At 35.6% G+C, this 15,647-nt stretch overlaps 1 protein-coding gene across 1 annotated transcript; it reads right to left on the reverse strand.

Moving 5' to 3' along the window:
• Positions 1-448: 448 nt before the first annotated feature.
• Positions 449-15,194, reverse strand: LOC146163119 (uncharacterized). Its single transcript, XM_083382438.1, has 13 exons — positions 15,063-15,194; positions 10,747-10,940; positions 10,164-10,622; positions 9,675-9,913; positions 9,428-9,607; positions 8,904-9,188; positions 8,142-8,219; positions 4,634-4,725; positions 4,103-4,280; positions 3,670-3,810; positions 2,269-2,424; positions 1,198-1,330; positions 449-898 (listed from the first exon to the last, which is right to left on the reverse strand). The coding sequence occupies exons 1-13, from the start codon at positions 15,072-15,074 to the stop codon at positions 793-795; spliced, it is 2,253 nt and encodes a 750-aa protein (XP_083238564.1). The 5' UTR covers positions 15,075-15,194; the 3' UTR covers positions 449-792.
• Positions 15,195-15,647: the final 453 nt, after the last annotated feature.

Here is a 15,647-nt window from a genome sequence, read left to right on the forward strand (position 1 = left end):
TACCCCACCAGTGTATGGCTGCACCGAATCCATATAAAAAGTTTGTACGAAGCTTAATATACATACGGTGCTTTCACATGTCCTGATGAAATAAAATAGGTTATCTTCATGTTTTAAAAAGCCGAAAATGTTAATTATTTAAGTTACGAAACATGTTACTTATACGAGAGTGTAGAATGCACGGCACATTTGGGTTAAACAAAATCCCTCCGAGGGTTAAAACATAACATTGAGGTAAATAAGAAACGTTTTTGCTTTAACATAGTGAAAAATATAGCATGTATGCCATACCTTTTAAATGTTGTATATAGTTTCATGTATATAACTTAAAGCGCCGTTTGTTAGAAAGTTGTCACATTTTGAATCTACTACATGCTAGAAATAGCAAACAACTCTTGCATATTTCTTTACTGGGAAATTTTTTACAGTGGATATTTACAATTTCAAAGAACACACTCTCATTTTATTAAAAAAAACAAGCAATGTAAAAAAATATAAGCGTAGGCCTACAAATTATTTGAAAATGTTGCGTTTAAAAAACAGAAAAATCTACTTTTTTTTAAGCTGATAGCATACGTTATAATCCATAAAAAGATCGCTGTTTTGGCAAACGTTTTTTAAAACACTTACATTTAGAGTTAGTGGTGATGACATTGTGTGAAACAAAATTATATTGAAATGTTAATTGGTTTTGTTCCGCGAAAAAAAACAATGTTTGATTTTGTTTGCGGCTTGTTAATATTAATATTGTTTAAATTAATTCTCGCTAGGTAATATTAAGTTGAATTTAGTTTAAACGGCCACAACATTGCAGTAGTTGCGAACAACTTGTGTGTCGAAGCAATGAGTCCATCTGTCTGCGCGTGGATCGTAAACTTCAACAGATTTCTCGTTGCGCCTAAAATCAATACCACGGTTATGTTGAGCTTAAAAATAAAAAACAACGAACTAAATTTTTTTTTTTAATTTTGCAAAGCCGAGAGTTATGTTGCACGTCGATTCAAAACCACTTTTAATTATGTCGGTATTTAATTTCCTTAAAAATCAATATCTGGTTCGTTAAACGTATAGTAGACTCCATGACATAATAATATTAAACAGCTGTGACTCGTGATCTTATTCGTAAGCTATTTTTTCAATAAATTCTCATAAAATGTTATTTATCTATAAACGTTTAATCTTGAAACAAGTTCTCACCCAGCCACGGCGTAAATCTTCCCTTGCAAAACGCAAGCTCCGTGGTCATCACGTCCAACGTTCATTGATGCGACCTCGCTCCACTTGCTCGTTCTTGGGTCGTAACGTTCCACTGTTTGTGTGTCGGGATAACCTAAACAAGCAAGAAACGTACTGAACAAAGTTATAAATGTAACAAATATAACGTTAAGCTGATAACCAAAGTGCTTCGGAGTGACTAAAGCAAAAAAATAAAATAACATAACGATAATATACTTTTATCAATTTAAGATAAAAATGTCAATAACCGAGTATATTCGTTGTAATATTAAAATAAGTTTAGCCTCAAGAAAATTACCAAATTACAATAAATATTTCCTTTTAATGAGCACATGTAAAAAATATCCTGACCGTGTAAACATTAACATGTTAATTTTATGACGTTGTGTAGAATCGATTATTTCTCAAACACTAACAAATTAATTTTATACAGATCTCATTAACATGCTGCAAAGGACTCCAGCCATAAGATCGAAATAAGAACTACATCAACGTCGGAATAAACACAGTTCGAAAATAAGTCACCCCCTAAGTACAGTACTATACTTAATAGTCGTAAAAACGTACAATTTCTAAATTCCTCAAAAAAAGACATAAATTTGCCGGAATCATGCCAATAAAACATTTTACCAAACCCTCACCCCTAAGTGCAGTACTATCTCCCCTAAAAATATCACCCTAACCCATATTCTAACCACAAACAGGACCAAAATCCGGTGCCAAAACAGCGGCGCCCTCACGAAGCCGTTTAAGCTAGGACGCCCAAACGTCGACACCAAAACGGCCGATGCCAGACTGATGGCCCCCGATCGTCACATTTCGTCTTCTTACAGTTTCAGGCGTTATTTGGCGATTTAGGCTTCATTCCAATGAATTTATGGCGTATTTCGACAGGTTTAGGTAATATACTGTCGTGGATATTACAGTGCATTTGGATTTTTTATGACTTTTGGTCTTATTACTATGGTATTATATATTTAGATGCGTTGAATATTGTTGCCGTTTAGTTCTTATCGCGTACACATTGCTTACCCCCGATTGCGTAAATGCATCCATCGAATGCAACAGCTGCTAATCCACCCCTTTCATAGTTTATTGATGGAACTTCCAACCAGCGATCGTCCTGGTATTTCTCACATGAACTGAGGTTTGAGTTGTTATCACTCCCTCCAATAGAATAAGCAACATCTGGATGTGAAACAAGCAACAATGCTGCTTTATGACATAATAGGATATGTAAACAGCTAAAAGGCAAATAATGACGTCACGTTGTGACAGCGATTGTGACACGACCACAAATGGACGTCTTCTGTTGGTTGTTCATTTGCAGTTAGATAAACTGCGAACAATTACCTTTGTTGTGCATGAATCCCGTTTAGACTGATATAAGTCCACTGCCGACATTATGGTGGTAAAGTTTAACAGTAATCAGACTCTTAACAGTAATCAGACTCACCAGACTCAAGATGACCTTATAATAATTTTACCATTATCCAACTAAAAAGAGCAACAAGTTTTCCAGCAAATCACGAAACCTACATAAAGATGTAAATAGAGTCAAATGGGAACATGACTAATGCCAATTCTATCACCTTTAGTTTGTGTATCAGCATTCCTATTGCAGAAGTTCTTGCCAATTTTTAAACCGGACCCCTTAAACATTTTTTTGGTTCGCATGAACCACGGTGTCGGTAGGCATGACGTTTTTAGAGATGACGTCACAAATTCATGTCATAAAGCATTTTTATTGTGTTTTGATGAAAATTATTTATATTGTCGCTTTCTGTTTAAAACAGGGATTCTTAAACTGGAGTCCGTGAGACACTGGAGTTCCCCTTGATGATACGAGAACAAGTTTTAGGTCAAACATTTAAAGCCAGTGGCCAAGTAAATGTTTTTAGACCGCGGACCAAACACGTTCCTCATTAACCAGATAAAAAAGGGGCGCCAAAAGCATTTTTTCATTATATAATTTCTTTTAAAAAATCGTTTTTTTCAAGTTATACACAAATATTTAAATTGGGCTTTCATGAACCCCAGTTTAAAGAACCATTGCTCTATTGTTTGAACAAGTGTTTCCCAATGTTTTTGTGTTAGCGACTTATTGAATGTTTGTTTTTAATGAGTTCTTGGTCAGGACTTCAAAAGTTGGGTTATACTTTCTTTAAGGTGGTCCTAGTAAGGAAACCAACCGAAGAGATGTTTTTGACACTATTCAAGCATATTCCTGTAAAATCTAGTATTTTGGGGGTTCGTAGAGCTGCATCCTAGTCAGCCACGAAACCGGGATAATAATGTAAAAAAATGAACCAAACCAGACAAAGAACTGCAGTCAAGAGCAACACTTCTAGAACCGACTTAGACCTGCTTTTAATATTTTAAACCGGTTACTCGCTTAGATCAAGTTACATTATGACGCAACAGTCATCTCACCATCCAAAGCCGCCATTGCATGACTTGCCCTCGCAGTATTCATGTCACGTGACTTGGACCACAAGTTTCGTGTGACGTCATACAGCAAGCACGTGGAATGACGCTTGCCCCCAGCATACCCACCAGAGACGAGGATTGAACCTGAGAAGCAAGTGGTGGTTTTGGTCACAACAAAACTCATTCAGTTAACTTTAAGTTCGACATTAATCAAATCAGTGACTTAAATTGGCGCAATTTGTTTGTAATTGTGACGTCATTATACTGATGTGTTTACCCTTAAGTAAAGGGGTGGCGATATGTTGTTGCATTTATATCGGACGTAAATAGTTTAAACATTGCCACACTTATGCTGTGGTGGATTCACATAATCTCAGTATATTTACATTAAACCCATAAATTTACAAAACTTTAGTTAGTTCAAACGATGTCTCACCGTTGATAACAGCAGATGCGGCCCAACACCGACCTCGGGGCATTGGAGCCACGAACTCCCAACTTTCTCCAGTGATAACGTTGAGCACTTCACAACTTGCGATACCCCATCCACCGCATGTGAAAACGCAATCCCCAACCTTCACCGAAGTTGATCCAAACCTTCCCTCGTTTAGTTTCTGCTCAAAATCGTTTTAACATTTACAATGACGCTTGTATCTCGATAAATGAGCTATTTGTGAAGGCGATATTACAAAAACTTGACCTTTAACCGGGATAAATTAACTTTCAATGAACTTTTTAAGTGAAACCCTGCGTTTTGGTAGTTTAAAATGAATAATCAATTTCGAATTTTATTATTGCCCATATGGTTGGTTATAGTGTTAAAACTGTATGTATTTGCCTGTTATGACTTTTTGGGTGAGTTTACAATCGATCATTACGGTGTTTTCAGCTTTACTAACGAGACAAATAACCTTAAGTCACTCACTATAGAGGTTATCGTTTCAGCATATAACCTACAAAATGTTACCGGCATTATTGTGATGTCATTGTTGGTGACGTCATACTTCGTGCAGTCTTGTTCTGACCCTTCACCTCCGATCTGAAGAAATTGCGTTGGATCTGAAAAGAACATCGGGTTTGAAACTTGGTTGGAACAAAGTAAGAGCGGTGGTTCTATAAAATTCGGGGTTACATTTGTAATTATAAAATTCGGGTTTCCCTGGTAATAGTGAATTCTAACATGTTCAAAATTTTACTCAAAATGGCGTGATGAAAGTTTAAAAGAAAATGAACTTTGTCCATAAACCGCGCTCGCAATGCGAGTTCAGTTCGCCCATGCCGAGTGCTGATTGAGACCCACTTTGTGATCTGACGAGTTCAAAAATTGTTGTTATCAGACCTACTGGACTCAATTTGTTCGATCTGCAACAAATTATATCTTAAAACCCGAAAACCCAATTGTTGCGTAATACGCTAATACTACACACTTGGGCAACTACAAATTTATCGGACCACACCCCTTTTTGTAAGTGATATTATCGATTTTATCAGGGCTCAACTCACTGTACGAAGCGGCAATGTTTTTAATGTCATTCGGTCGCACGTCTTAAGCTAAAGTGAAACCAAAATCAAACGCAAAACGCCGTTTTTCGTCTTTTGTTTGTACAAGGGTCGACCGTAAACGCAGGATATTTTTTCCCTTTCCTTATTCTTTAAGGTTGGCTGATTAGCAAGTGTGCATTCGAAAATTTACAAAGCTAAGTCAAGCCTTTTTTATTTTTTTTCTCGCTTAAAACGTCGAGTTAGGCGCAGCTAATGTTTCTCGCTGTTCGCTGTCTGCGCTAATATCCCATGTTGAGTAACAACGTTGAGTTTTTAACTGAAGATTCTCTTAACTTAAAACGTGGTATAACTGTGACTGTCGTGCGCGTTTTGAAGTCGCCATTTTTATATAATGATAGTTACCGCAGAATTATTCTCTATAAGCATATTCTAAGACCACGTGTTTAGTGTTCAATTACCCAACCTAGCGCTAATTGTGGCATAATAACACCCGGGAAAAACGCTCTTCGCTTATTGCAGGTGACGAAAGGTGTGATTGTTATTTAGCGTTGTCCGTAAATAGAACTTTTTGAAACTGCGCTGCTGATAGTCAGTCTCGAAACCACGTATATTGAAGTTAACGATTGCACACACATCAAGCGGTTTCGCAGTTGGCGCCTGGCAGGAGTGTGGACGACGCACGTGTTCGCTTTTGCTGGCTGCAATTGGGTGTTTCTGATTATTCTTACCCTGTTTATGACATCATTATTCATTAACGTCAGACGGAAAGTACGGAATTCCCTAAGTCGAAAATTCGGGACGGACCCCTTTTGGGATTTCTGGATACGCCCCTGTTTAGGCAAAGCATAAAACCCGGCACTCAAGAGCTATGTAGGTTTGCCAGTTAGGATTTTTTAAAGCCAAATTTGAAAACATTAGGCTTTTTTTGAACCTCTTTGGATTTTATTTTTTCTAAGAAAAATCCAAATGAAATCTAGTTTTTTTAGGCATTTTTTGTTATATTTAAAAAATTCATAATTTTTATGTTAAAAAAAGATCAAACTAATACAAAAAGAGAAAAATTGCCCCCCCTCCCAAAAAGACAAAAATTGCCAAAAAAAATTTACAAAAACACAAAAATTGCCACAAAAAGAGAAATTTAAGTTTTATTTTAAATGTGTATTTCGACGACCTATTTTAGACACAACACAGAACATTACCTTTCGGTTGCATGTGACATTGCCACAACTAATTTTTAAATCATCAGTTATAAAGCGAGATGTAAGCACACTGACACGTTATGGGTCATCATAATATGTAATGGTGGTTAACAAAGAACAACTTTTTAGCGTAGGGACGACCAACTGCCAGTGCCATTGCTGTTTGACTATTATAAGCTACCAAAAAAACACATAATATGGAATTTCTTTTACCGAACGTGTAGCTTCACGTAGTGCAACGATTAGGAAAACTAAAACGTTTAACCATTTTACGAACTATTTAGCACTCTAGCCAGGATATTGCGCTATTCCAATGGTTCATTATTTTTTGTAACATATTAAGTTGCCTTTTATAAATCATCAGCAATAACACGTGGTTTAAGCAAATGACGCAGGGTACAACATAATATGTAATAGTTATAAAGAGGCCACAGCTTGATGGAATCTTACATTTATGTTCAACCTATACTCGAGAAATGTTTGGCCGGGAAATATTTGTTATGGACACAGCGCCTTTGACAATATGTCGGGCCTAATATTGTTGCTGCTTTCACAAGGGCCGCATCCTACTTTACTTGTGGGAAAGTATAGGTTTATGTGTCTTTGTTTTAAACAAATCTATCCCAAGGGTAATATGCATACTATGTGTCAATGTGGCAAGTTGCACTTTGACTGTAACAATATCTATATTTCGTGCAATATAAATTGGAAATTTATCCTTATTAATCCAAATAATATTTTTTTCAATTTGTTTTAAACACCTAAAAAATTGAGCTCGAACGTTTTTTTAAAAAGGTTTCCAAGAATAAAAGATTTTACAAAATATTCAGCGGTGTATTGGTGTAAATTGTCGTATAAACAATTTTTAATAGAGCTTTGTTCGTTTTAAGTAATCATTTCATTCAATGTCACGCACTTTCAGGAATTTATGTGCTTTGTATATAGCTGGACTATATAAAGGCTGTAACATACAAACGTCTACATTATAACCACATCGAGGGACTTTTTAAATTTTTGTAAGAAAATTAGACATGTACACCCCCAGGCCCCTGGTTGTACCTTCGCATGTCCCTTGTCAAAAAAAATTTTGCGCTTTTGGCGCAACGTTTTGTTTACTAGTTCACTTAATAATAGCCTTGTTTATCGCCACAACGTGGCAAGCAAAATACATTTCTTAGACGACCACATCATTTTTAGTTTAGGGGCGCTAACAAAAACCGAAGAATTTAGGCCAAAAATGCTTGTCACCAGAAACCTGGCAATATTCTGCCAGCCTGCTTATAAACATGGATTTTTTTTACGTTGTATGCCATTTGGTACTGGGATGACGTGTTTGCTTAATTATCACACAATTCGAACAAATACTGCTACTACACGCCACGGGTCGTATCCTAAACATACTTTGATCCGCGAGAACAATTTTAGTGATTTACGCCAAAGCTCAATGGCTTCTTACTGTTACGTGTCCATTAACACTTTAAACACCTAAATCGAGCAATTGCCATAAGCCATATCTCAGAGTTCTTATTATCACTAAGTTATGTTAAAAATAGATAAATAGGATCTTAGACCAGCGCGTTCTAGCTTTCGCATAGTTAAATGTTTTATTGGTTGCATAATGTTTATTTAACATCTGATCGGCACCTTACTACCCTATCATTGGACAAATACCAATACAACAAACTCATGTTGGTAATATGCTCAGAAATCCTAATTATTAAATAATGCTGACATCAAATTGAATGTAAGACAACATGCATGGAAGCAAATTACCTTGACTCTGTGGTTTTGATCTCCAAACATTTCCTTTTGAAGTGCTTTGATGTTTGACGTCATCACTCTTAGACGAAGCTTAACATGAAACACAATTAGTGACACAATGATAAATAGAGCGATGTTTTTTGTTTAGATTGAACTTTGTTTAATTTGTAATTATTGTCCAAGGTGCGGTAACACTTAAAAAAAAATGTAGCTTTTTCGTAACTGTAAAAATAACTGTAAAAAAAGTCTTGATGGTTAATGTGTTAGTGGTGGCTTTTCGAATAGTTTATAATACGCGGCTTTAAAAAACTTACTCTGGCCTAATGTAAAAATGTCCATTTACTGACCGTGTATCATTTTCGTTGATTTAACAAAATATTGCGCGTATTGCAGCTGTAATGTATTTTATATAGCAGGTGTACAAGCAAAAATATTTTGTGTGGCATTTACTGACCGTGTAATGTAGTGCACCTTTAAAGACGATATATGTTGAAGCAGTTTGCCTTACCGCCTCTTCATTAAACCTACCCGAGAATAAAGTGATATGTAATAGTGACGAAGAGCCCACAGCATTAAAGATTGCTTCATTTTGCTAAACCACGCAAAAGTCAGGTTGATTTCACAAATTATCGCGCGTATTGCGGGTGTAGTGTATTTATATAGCAGGTACACAACTATGCATTAGTGACTAGTCCCTTATCAATTAGAAAATCGTTTTAACCTGGGCAACGTCGGGTATTTCATCTGGTAACAACAATAAAACAAGGTATTTACCAGCTTTTTGTAATCCAATGTGCGAGTCGGTGACAGTACGTTCCTGTATGTTGGTACTTTCCAGTATGTTGGTACTTTCCTGGATGTTGGTACTTTCCTGTATGTTGGTACTTTCCTGTATGTTGGTACTTTCCTGCATGTTGGTACTTTCCTGTATGTTGGTACTTTCCTGTATGTTGGTACTTTCCTGTATGTTGGTACTTTCCTGTATGTTGGTACTTTCTTGTATGTTGATACTTTGATTGAAGTTCAGGTTTGATAGAGTCGAATGTATAACTGTTCCAGCTGGAAATGCAAGTACATAGTTGTGTTATTACATATAGTGGCTTAATACAACACTTTAGGATAAAATATGAAACATTGTGGCATATAATGTACCTACTCTGATGCCAATGTTATAAAACATCACATACGATATTGATTATGGTGACTTTGCGGCCCACTGTTGTTTGCATTTTCTTGCAATGACTCTAACATTAAACAATTTGCTCGACACTAAAATAGATAAATAGCTCAAAACTTACATGTTTCTCCCATTGTTACTGTGGGGGAATTTGGGGCTTCCCTAAATGGTGGAAGGAAACTTGATAGGCTTGTCAGTTGTTCAGTTGTTTTGTGATGCCGCCTTAGCTTCTTGGAAATTGCCCTTTTCTCTCTCTCCAATGGAGAATCATTTTTATTTACACTTTCCAAAGATTTTCCAACTATAATTTTAAACACAGAAAGCATAAAATAATTATTGTTTTTGTTACTAGACAAAATGTGAAATACCTTCTATGGCAGTTGGTCTTTTTGTTGGGTTTCCATTCCAGCATTTCTGCATCAGTTCAAGCATAAGAGAGACGATGTTTCGATCTCTGTCGTTTGTCAAAGAGGCTTTAACCTCTTCTACTTTGTTCAAGCGAGGTCTCTCACCTTTGAAAATGAGAATGGAAAGCTGGAATTCGGAAACTTGTGCTCCCTCGTAGACCCGGGTTCTGAAGATCATCTCATACAACAACATGCCGTAACTGTGAACATAATAATCAGGTTTCTGTTAGTTGCACCATTTAGAAGGTTAATAAATAAAAAACCTGGTCAATTACATTACTATCTTACTTTTAATGTATTTAAAACTTATTTTTTATTCTTTTTTAAATTTTATTCTCTTTGAAAGAATTAATAAGTTAACATACTTTTTTTGTTTTACATTGGTAAACTGTAAGCATCTGCCTAAAAATTACCAAATTTACATCAAAATGTTTTTAAATAACTTGCCACCTGTACATATCTGAAGGAGGACCACCTCGATTGGCTTCAATTTCATCCATCAGCTCAGGAGCTGTATAACGTGCAGTGTTCTGTGTTGTTGCTGCCACATCTAATGTTGTAGAGTCCCACCCAGTAGCTTTGACCATATTTACAGAACCAAAATCCGCCAATTTTACATTTAAGCGCTTGTCGAGAAGCACATTAACTGGCTTGATATCTCCATGGTAAAAACTTTTACCATCTGGATGGTTGTGAAGGTATCTAAGAGCTGAATTAATTTGCGAGGCAATTAGGCATCGTTGATCCCAACTTATCTCCTCACTTGATTGGAGTAAACCATCAAGATTTCCACACTCAATATACTCCAGGATAATGGCAACTATATTAAAATTCCAGTTTGTGGTGCCATATATTTTTACAATATGATGATGAGTCATTCGAACCAACACATCTGCTTCTCTTTTAACGCTAAGCAAAAAAAACAAAAAGATTTTGACATTTAGGGGATTTCAGTAGCAAAAAATCAACAAATATTGTGATGAAAAAAATAACAACAAAGGCAATAAATGTTGAAAATAAACAACAGTCTTACTCATTGAGGCGTTTTTTTATAACGTCTTTTGTTCCTGTGATTGCGAAACACTTTGCCACAACTTTTCCGAGCTTTTGATGTTCACAAATTCGAACATGGGCAAAACCTCCGCAGCCAACGTAGTGAGTTTCATCTTTGCTGGTTAAAAACTCACTTGGGTCAAATACTGTAAGTTTTGAAGAGAATGACAGGTTCTGTAAATACAAATGTTGCCATGGTAATTTCCAAATCATTAATGATACCAATCAAATACTTAAAAGAGATTAAGCCGTATTAAGGTTGAGTTTGCCTACCAACCATGGCTCTTTAGAAGGGTCAGTCTTATTTAGAAAGATCACGCTTTGGGGTTGCTATGGCTAAATTCACTTATTTACAAAAAAATGTGAAAATCATTAACAATAGTTAAATTTACAAAACACATTGAGGGGCAGCAAAGAATATGAGCTGGAGGATTTAAAGCCTATTAGATATATTTTATGCGAACCGAAGCATTTTGGCATGGTGAGACAAATGACAAAGATTTAAAACCATTTTGTGAAATACAGTTGCTGCTAGACGGCAGGAAATATAATTAGGTTGGTTGCACCCTGTGTACAACAGAGGTCGTTAATGAATAAACCTTAAAGTCATATTAGGAAGCAAATCCAAACAAAATGGCTGCAATACCGAGAAACCGTCAAAAATTAGCATCCCCAATTCCTGTGAATTTAGTTAATTATACATGCGTATATACAAGTACTTTTTGAGATATCAGCGATTAAAAATTGACCCTTTTCAGGCTTTTTCGTGATCGCTCATGCATAAAAATTAACTGCAAATTTAGTTTGACCTATTATGAAGGTGTTTTAAATGGTAACTTAAAAATTACAATGCACATCAGTTCTTCAAAGTAAGGAGATTCTGAAAATATATATTGTTGTATGATTTTGTATCACTACAGGCCACCAAGTGGCTAGTTTCACACATGACTATTTGTGATTAGTCATGCATGACGAAACTTTGATCGCTTATAGCGAAAAATACTCTACTTCGATTTTTCTGCAACTTAGCTTAAATGAAAGGTAATTTTGTTGGCTTTCTACCCTTCAAATATGAAGTGGGATATTTGAGTAGAAATGACAAAATTTGTTTGCTTTGTAGTAGAATGTGAAAAAGCGTTATGACGCACAATTATATTGTATAACTATGAAGCATGGTTGTGTGGTGCTTCCAGGAAGTCAAGAAATTTAAAGAAATCTGCTGGTACAGAAATGCACACTAGAAGCCAATACTTAGACCAATAATTTTAATGAATTTATGGAGAAAATTGCAAATAGTTGTAATGTTTTGCGACTGAAACCCTTTATGCACAGTTCGTGCACAATAATACATATACTAACACAGAGGAAGGATACTATACACCAGTGCTTATTAATTAGGTGAATGGTTCACCCAAGGGTGAATAATTTTTGCAGGGGTGAATAAGGGTGAACCGTCAAAAATGGATGATAGCTTGCGAGCAGGGCGGATATTCTGGGGGTTTAAGCTGTTCACTGAACAGGTGAATTTCCAAAAACAAAATCAATTTAAGTTTTTTTTACAAGGGTGAATGAAATCTGGAGATAGATGCTAGGGGTGAACAAAACACACAATAATACATATACTAACATTACTAACAAACAAAACACACAATAATACATATACTAACACAGAGAAGGATACTATACGATGTTAAGTACAAGTATATATGCAATATGCATACTGAAAGACATCTCATACTATGTTCAAGTAACAGTTAACTGCCAAGATCTTAATTTTTCAGCAATGTTATTGCAAAGCACTGCCCCTCATTCAGTTACACAGTAATAACAACTATATAGTATGTTCTAAGCAGGCCTTTTACTAAGTAATAACTAATAATACATCTAAAGATTCATCACTCATTAAGGTTGAAAATTTGATGGAAATAAGCTTGGGTGCGATTTTCAAATCATGACTGAAAACATGATCCAATGGAAAAAAGCTTTGGTCTGGCCTTTGAGGCCGGTAATATGATCGAGCAGGTCATTTTAGATACATGCAGACATATATACCATCATCTTTAGCAGTGACAACAAGCCTATGTATCAGTCATGCTCGTATACAACTGCAACATAAGCACCAGGAGAAAGGGTTGGCATGGAAAGAGGTGTAGTGGTGCCACAAATTTTGGGTTGCACAGCAGATTTAAGGTCACAACTTGTCCTTTTTGTTCCTATAAGTACTTCATCCAGTAGTTGAAGTAGTGGAACAGTCTAGTACCTTTTAAAGTCTTTCCAGACTGAAACCCATCTTGCAAATGGAAGAAACTGATTTCATGTCCTTGGGAATCACTTCAAAACAAATATTTGAAACAGTTTGGCAACCAAAACTCATATTACTGGCCTCAAAGGCAAGACCAATGCTTTTTTCCATTGGATCATTTTTTGTGCCACATATAATGTCCTATTTTGTTACATCAAGAGGACAATACCACATCTCCAAGTCTGATGAAAGCCTGATTTTGGAAAAGTGGTGTTACTGGTCTCGCGCATCTTTATAAGCGTTTTGTAACAGGTAGTGTGAATTGCAGCTAATTTCAGTCATGATTTGAAAATCGCACCCAAGTTTATTTCCATTAAATTTTCAACCTTAATGAGTGATGAATCTTCAGATGTATTATTAGTTATTACTTAGTAATAAGGGCTGTTTAGAACATACTGTACAGTTGTTATTATTGTGTAACTCAGGGGTCGGGAACCTATGGCTTGAGCGCTATATGGTTCTTTTGGTGAAAGAATCTTGCTTGCAGATAAATCTAAGTAATCATTTCGCAGCAAAACCTGAATAAAATTGCAAGCGGCCAGAACTCCTTTCCTAACTTTATATTTCCTTTTTACTACTCATAGTAGCAAATTTTCTTTGCTCTTCCGAGTGAATCTCTTTATATAATCAGAGTTGTGCAAACTTAGCTATTTAAATGTTGGTGCATATTATGTTCTGTCCTTTAAATAAAAACAAAATAAACAGCCCTGCTAAGAATATTTGACATTTATGGCTCCCTTAGCTAAAAAGGTTTCCAGCCCCTGGTGGAACTGAATGAGGGGCAGTGATTTGCAATAACATTGTTAAATATTTAAGCTCTTGGCAGTAAACTGTTACTTAAATATAGTATGAGGTGCCTTCCAATATGCATATTGCATATATACTTGTACTTAACATCGTATAGTATCCTTCTCTGTGTTAGTATATGTATTATTGTGCACGGACTGTGCATAAAGTGTTTCAGCTGCAAAACATTAAAATTAATGGCAATTTTCTCCACAAACTGATTAAAATTATTGGTCTATGTATTGGCTTGTAGTGTGCATTTTTGTACCAGCAGATTTCTTTAAGTTTCTTGACTTCCTGGAAGCACCACACAACTATCCTTCATAGTTATACAATATAATAGTGCGTCTTTCATCATTGTATTACAAAGCAAACAAATTTTGTCATTTCTACTCAAATATCCCACTTCATATTTGGAGGGTAGAAAGCCAACAAAATTACCTTTCATTTAAGCTAAGTTGCAAAAAAATCGAAGTAGAGTATTTTTCGCTATAGGTGATCAAAGTTTTGTCATGCATGACTGATCACAAATTCTCATGTGTGAAACTAGCCACTTGGTGGCCTGTAGTGATACAAAATCATACAACAATATATATTTTCATAATCTCCTTATTTTGAAGAACTGATATGCTTTGTAATTTTTAAGTTACCATTTAAAACACGTTCATAAAAGATCAAACAAAATTTGCATTTAATTTTTACGCATGAGCGATCACGAAAAAGCCTGAAAAAGGTCAATTTTCAATCGCTGATATATCAAAAAGTATTTGACAGATTTCGGTAAAATTGGTATCACTTTTCATAGAATGGCACGGAGTTTCTACATATGAAATTTAAAAAAAATCTACGACATATGGTGCCACCACTGTACCAGTAGCAATGGAATGACCTTACTGTAAAAAAGGTGGATTCAAGACCAGTGCCAAAAATTGTTTAAATATAAAGTATTTTCTTGTTGCTACATAACGCGCACCACATACTCAGAAACACTTTACGTTGCACAATTTACACACAAATTCACTTTATTGTTTGGGGTCCTGTTGCATCTTAGTATTAAAGGCCTAATTTATAGAAAATTTATGAAAGGGTTAACAAAGGTGTTCTAAAGGCTTTAACTTAACATTTGTTTGTGATTCAAAAGTACAGGATTATTGAAGATTTTAAACTGGTTAAAGTAAAAAAAACAAACTGTTAATACCAAAACATACCTGGTCAGCCATCTTGAAAGGTTGTTTAACTTGTAAATATATAACAAATATTTAAACAAATAAGTGGCAACTCCATAGTTAGGTTATCCCTTTCCTTATTAAACCAATTCATTTTGTTTTGGTCGTATGATACGGTTCACTGCACGTGTAGAAAGCCTTGGTAACGTCTTAGTTACGAAATATTTCTCGTTATAACGAATTGGCAAAATAATTGCAATTTTTTTCATTGGCATCATTGCTGCTCTGGTTTATAAACCAGTTGGTAAAATATTGAAGTAGACAACCTTGCTTAATAAATTGTTTCAAAGGTTTAGCTTTATTACCACTTTTTGTATTGAACAAATTTTTGTTGGAAGATGCAACATTAAGAACCAAAGTTCCCTCTAAGAAAATCTTCCACTGCGCAAACATTTTTTTTAGAGCGCAAGAAATTTTAAGGCTGCGTTGGCAGGGGCCCGCGGCAGTTCAATCTTTTGCTTTTGTATGTGGCGAGTGGTAAAAATTTTAACGATGACGTCACAAAGTGTGACGTCATGAGGCACATATTATCAAGACCTTAAGGTATAAATTGCGGTTGTGTTAAAA

The sequence above is a fragment of the Ascidiella aspersa genome, chromosome 2 (genome assembly GCF_963924565.1).
Source record: "Ascidiella aspersa chromosome 2, kaAscAspe10.2, whole genome shotgun sequence".
NCBI lineage: Eukaryota > Metazoa > Chordata > Ascidiacea > Phlebobranchia > Ascidiidae > Ascidiella > Ascidiella aspersa.

Bases quoted from the DNA above. Each gene is read 5' to 3' on its own strand.
- LOC146163119 (XM_083382438.1), bottom strand. The intron at 9,189-9,427 runs GTAAGTTTTGAG...TTGCATTTCCAG, and splicing joins AGTAACAATGGGAGAAACAT to CTGGAACAGTTATACATTCG. The intron at 4,281-4,633 runs GTAACATTTTGT...GATTTTGAGCAG, and splicing joins ATGACATCACAATAATGCCG to AAACTAAACGAGGGAAGGTT.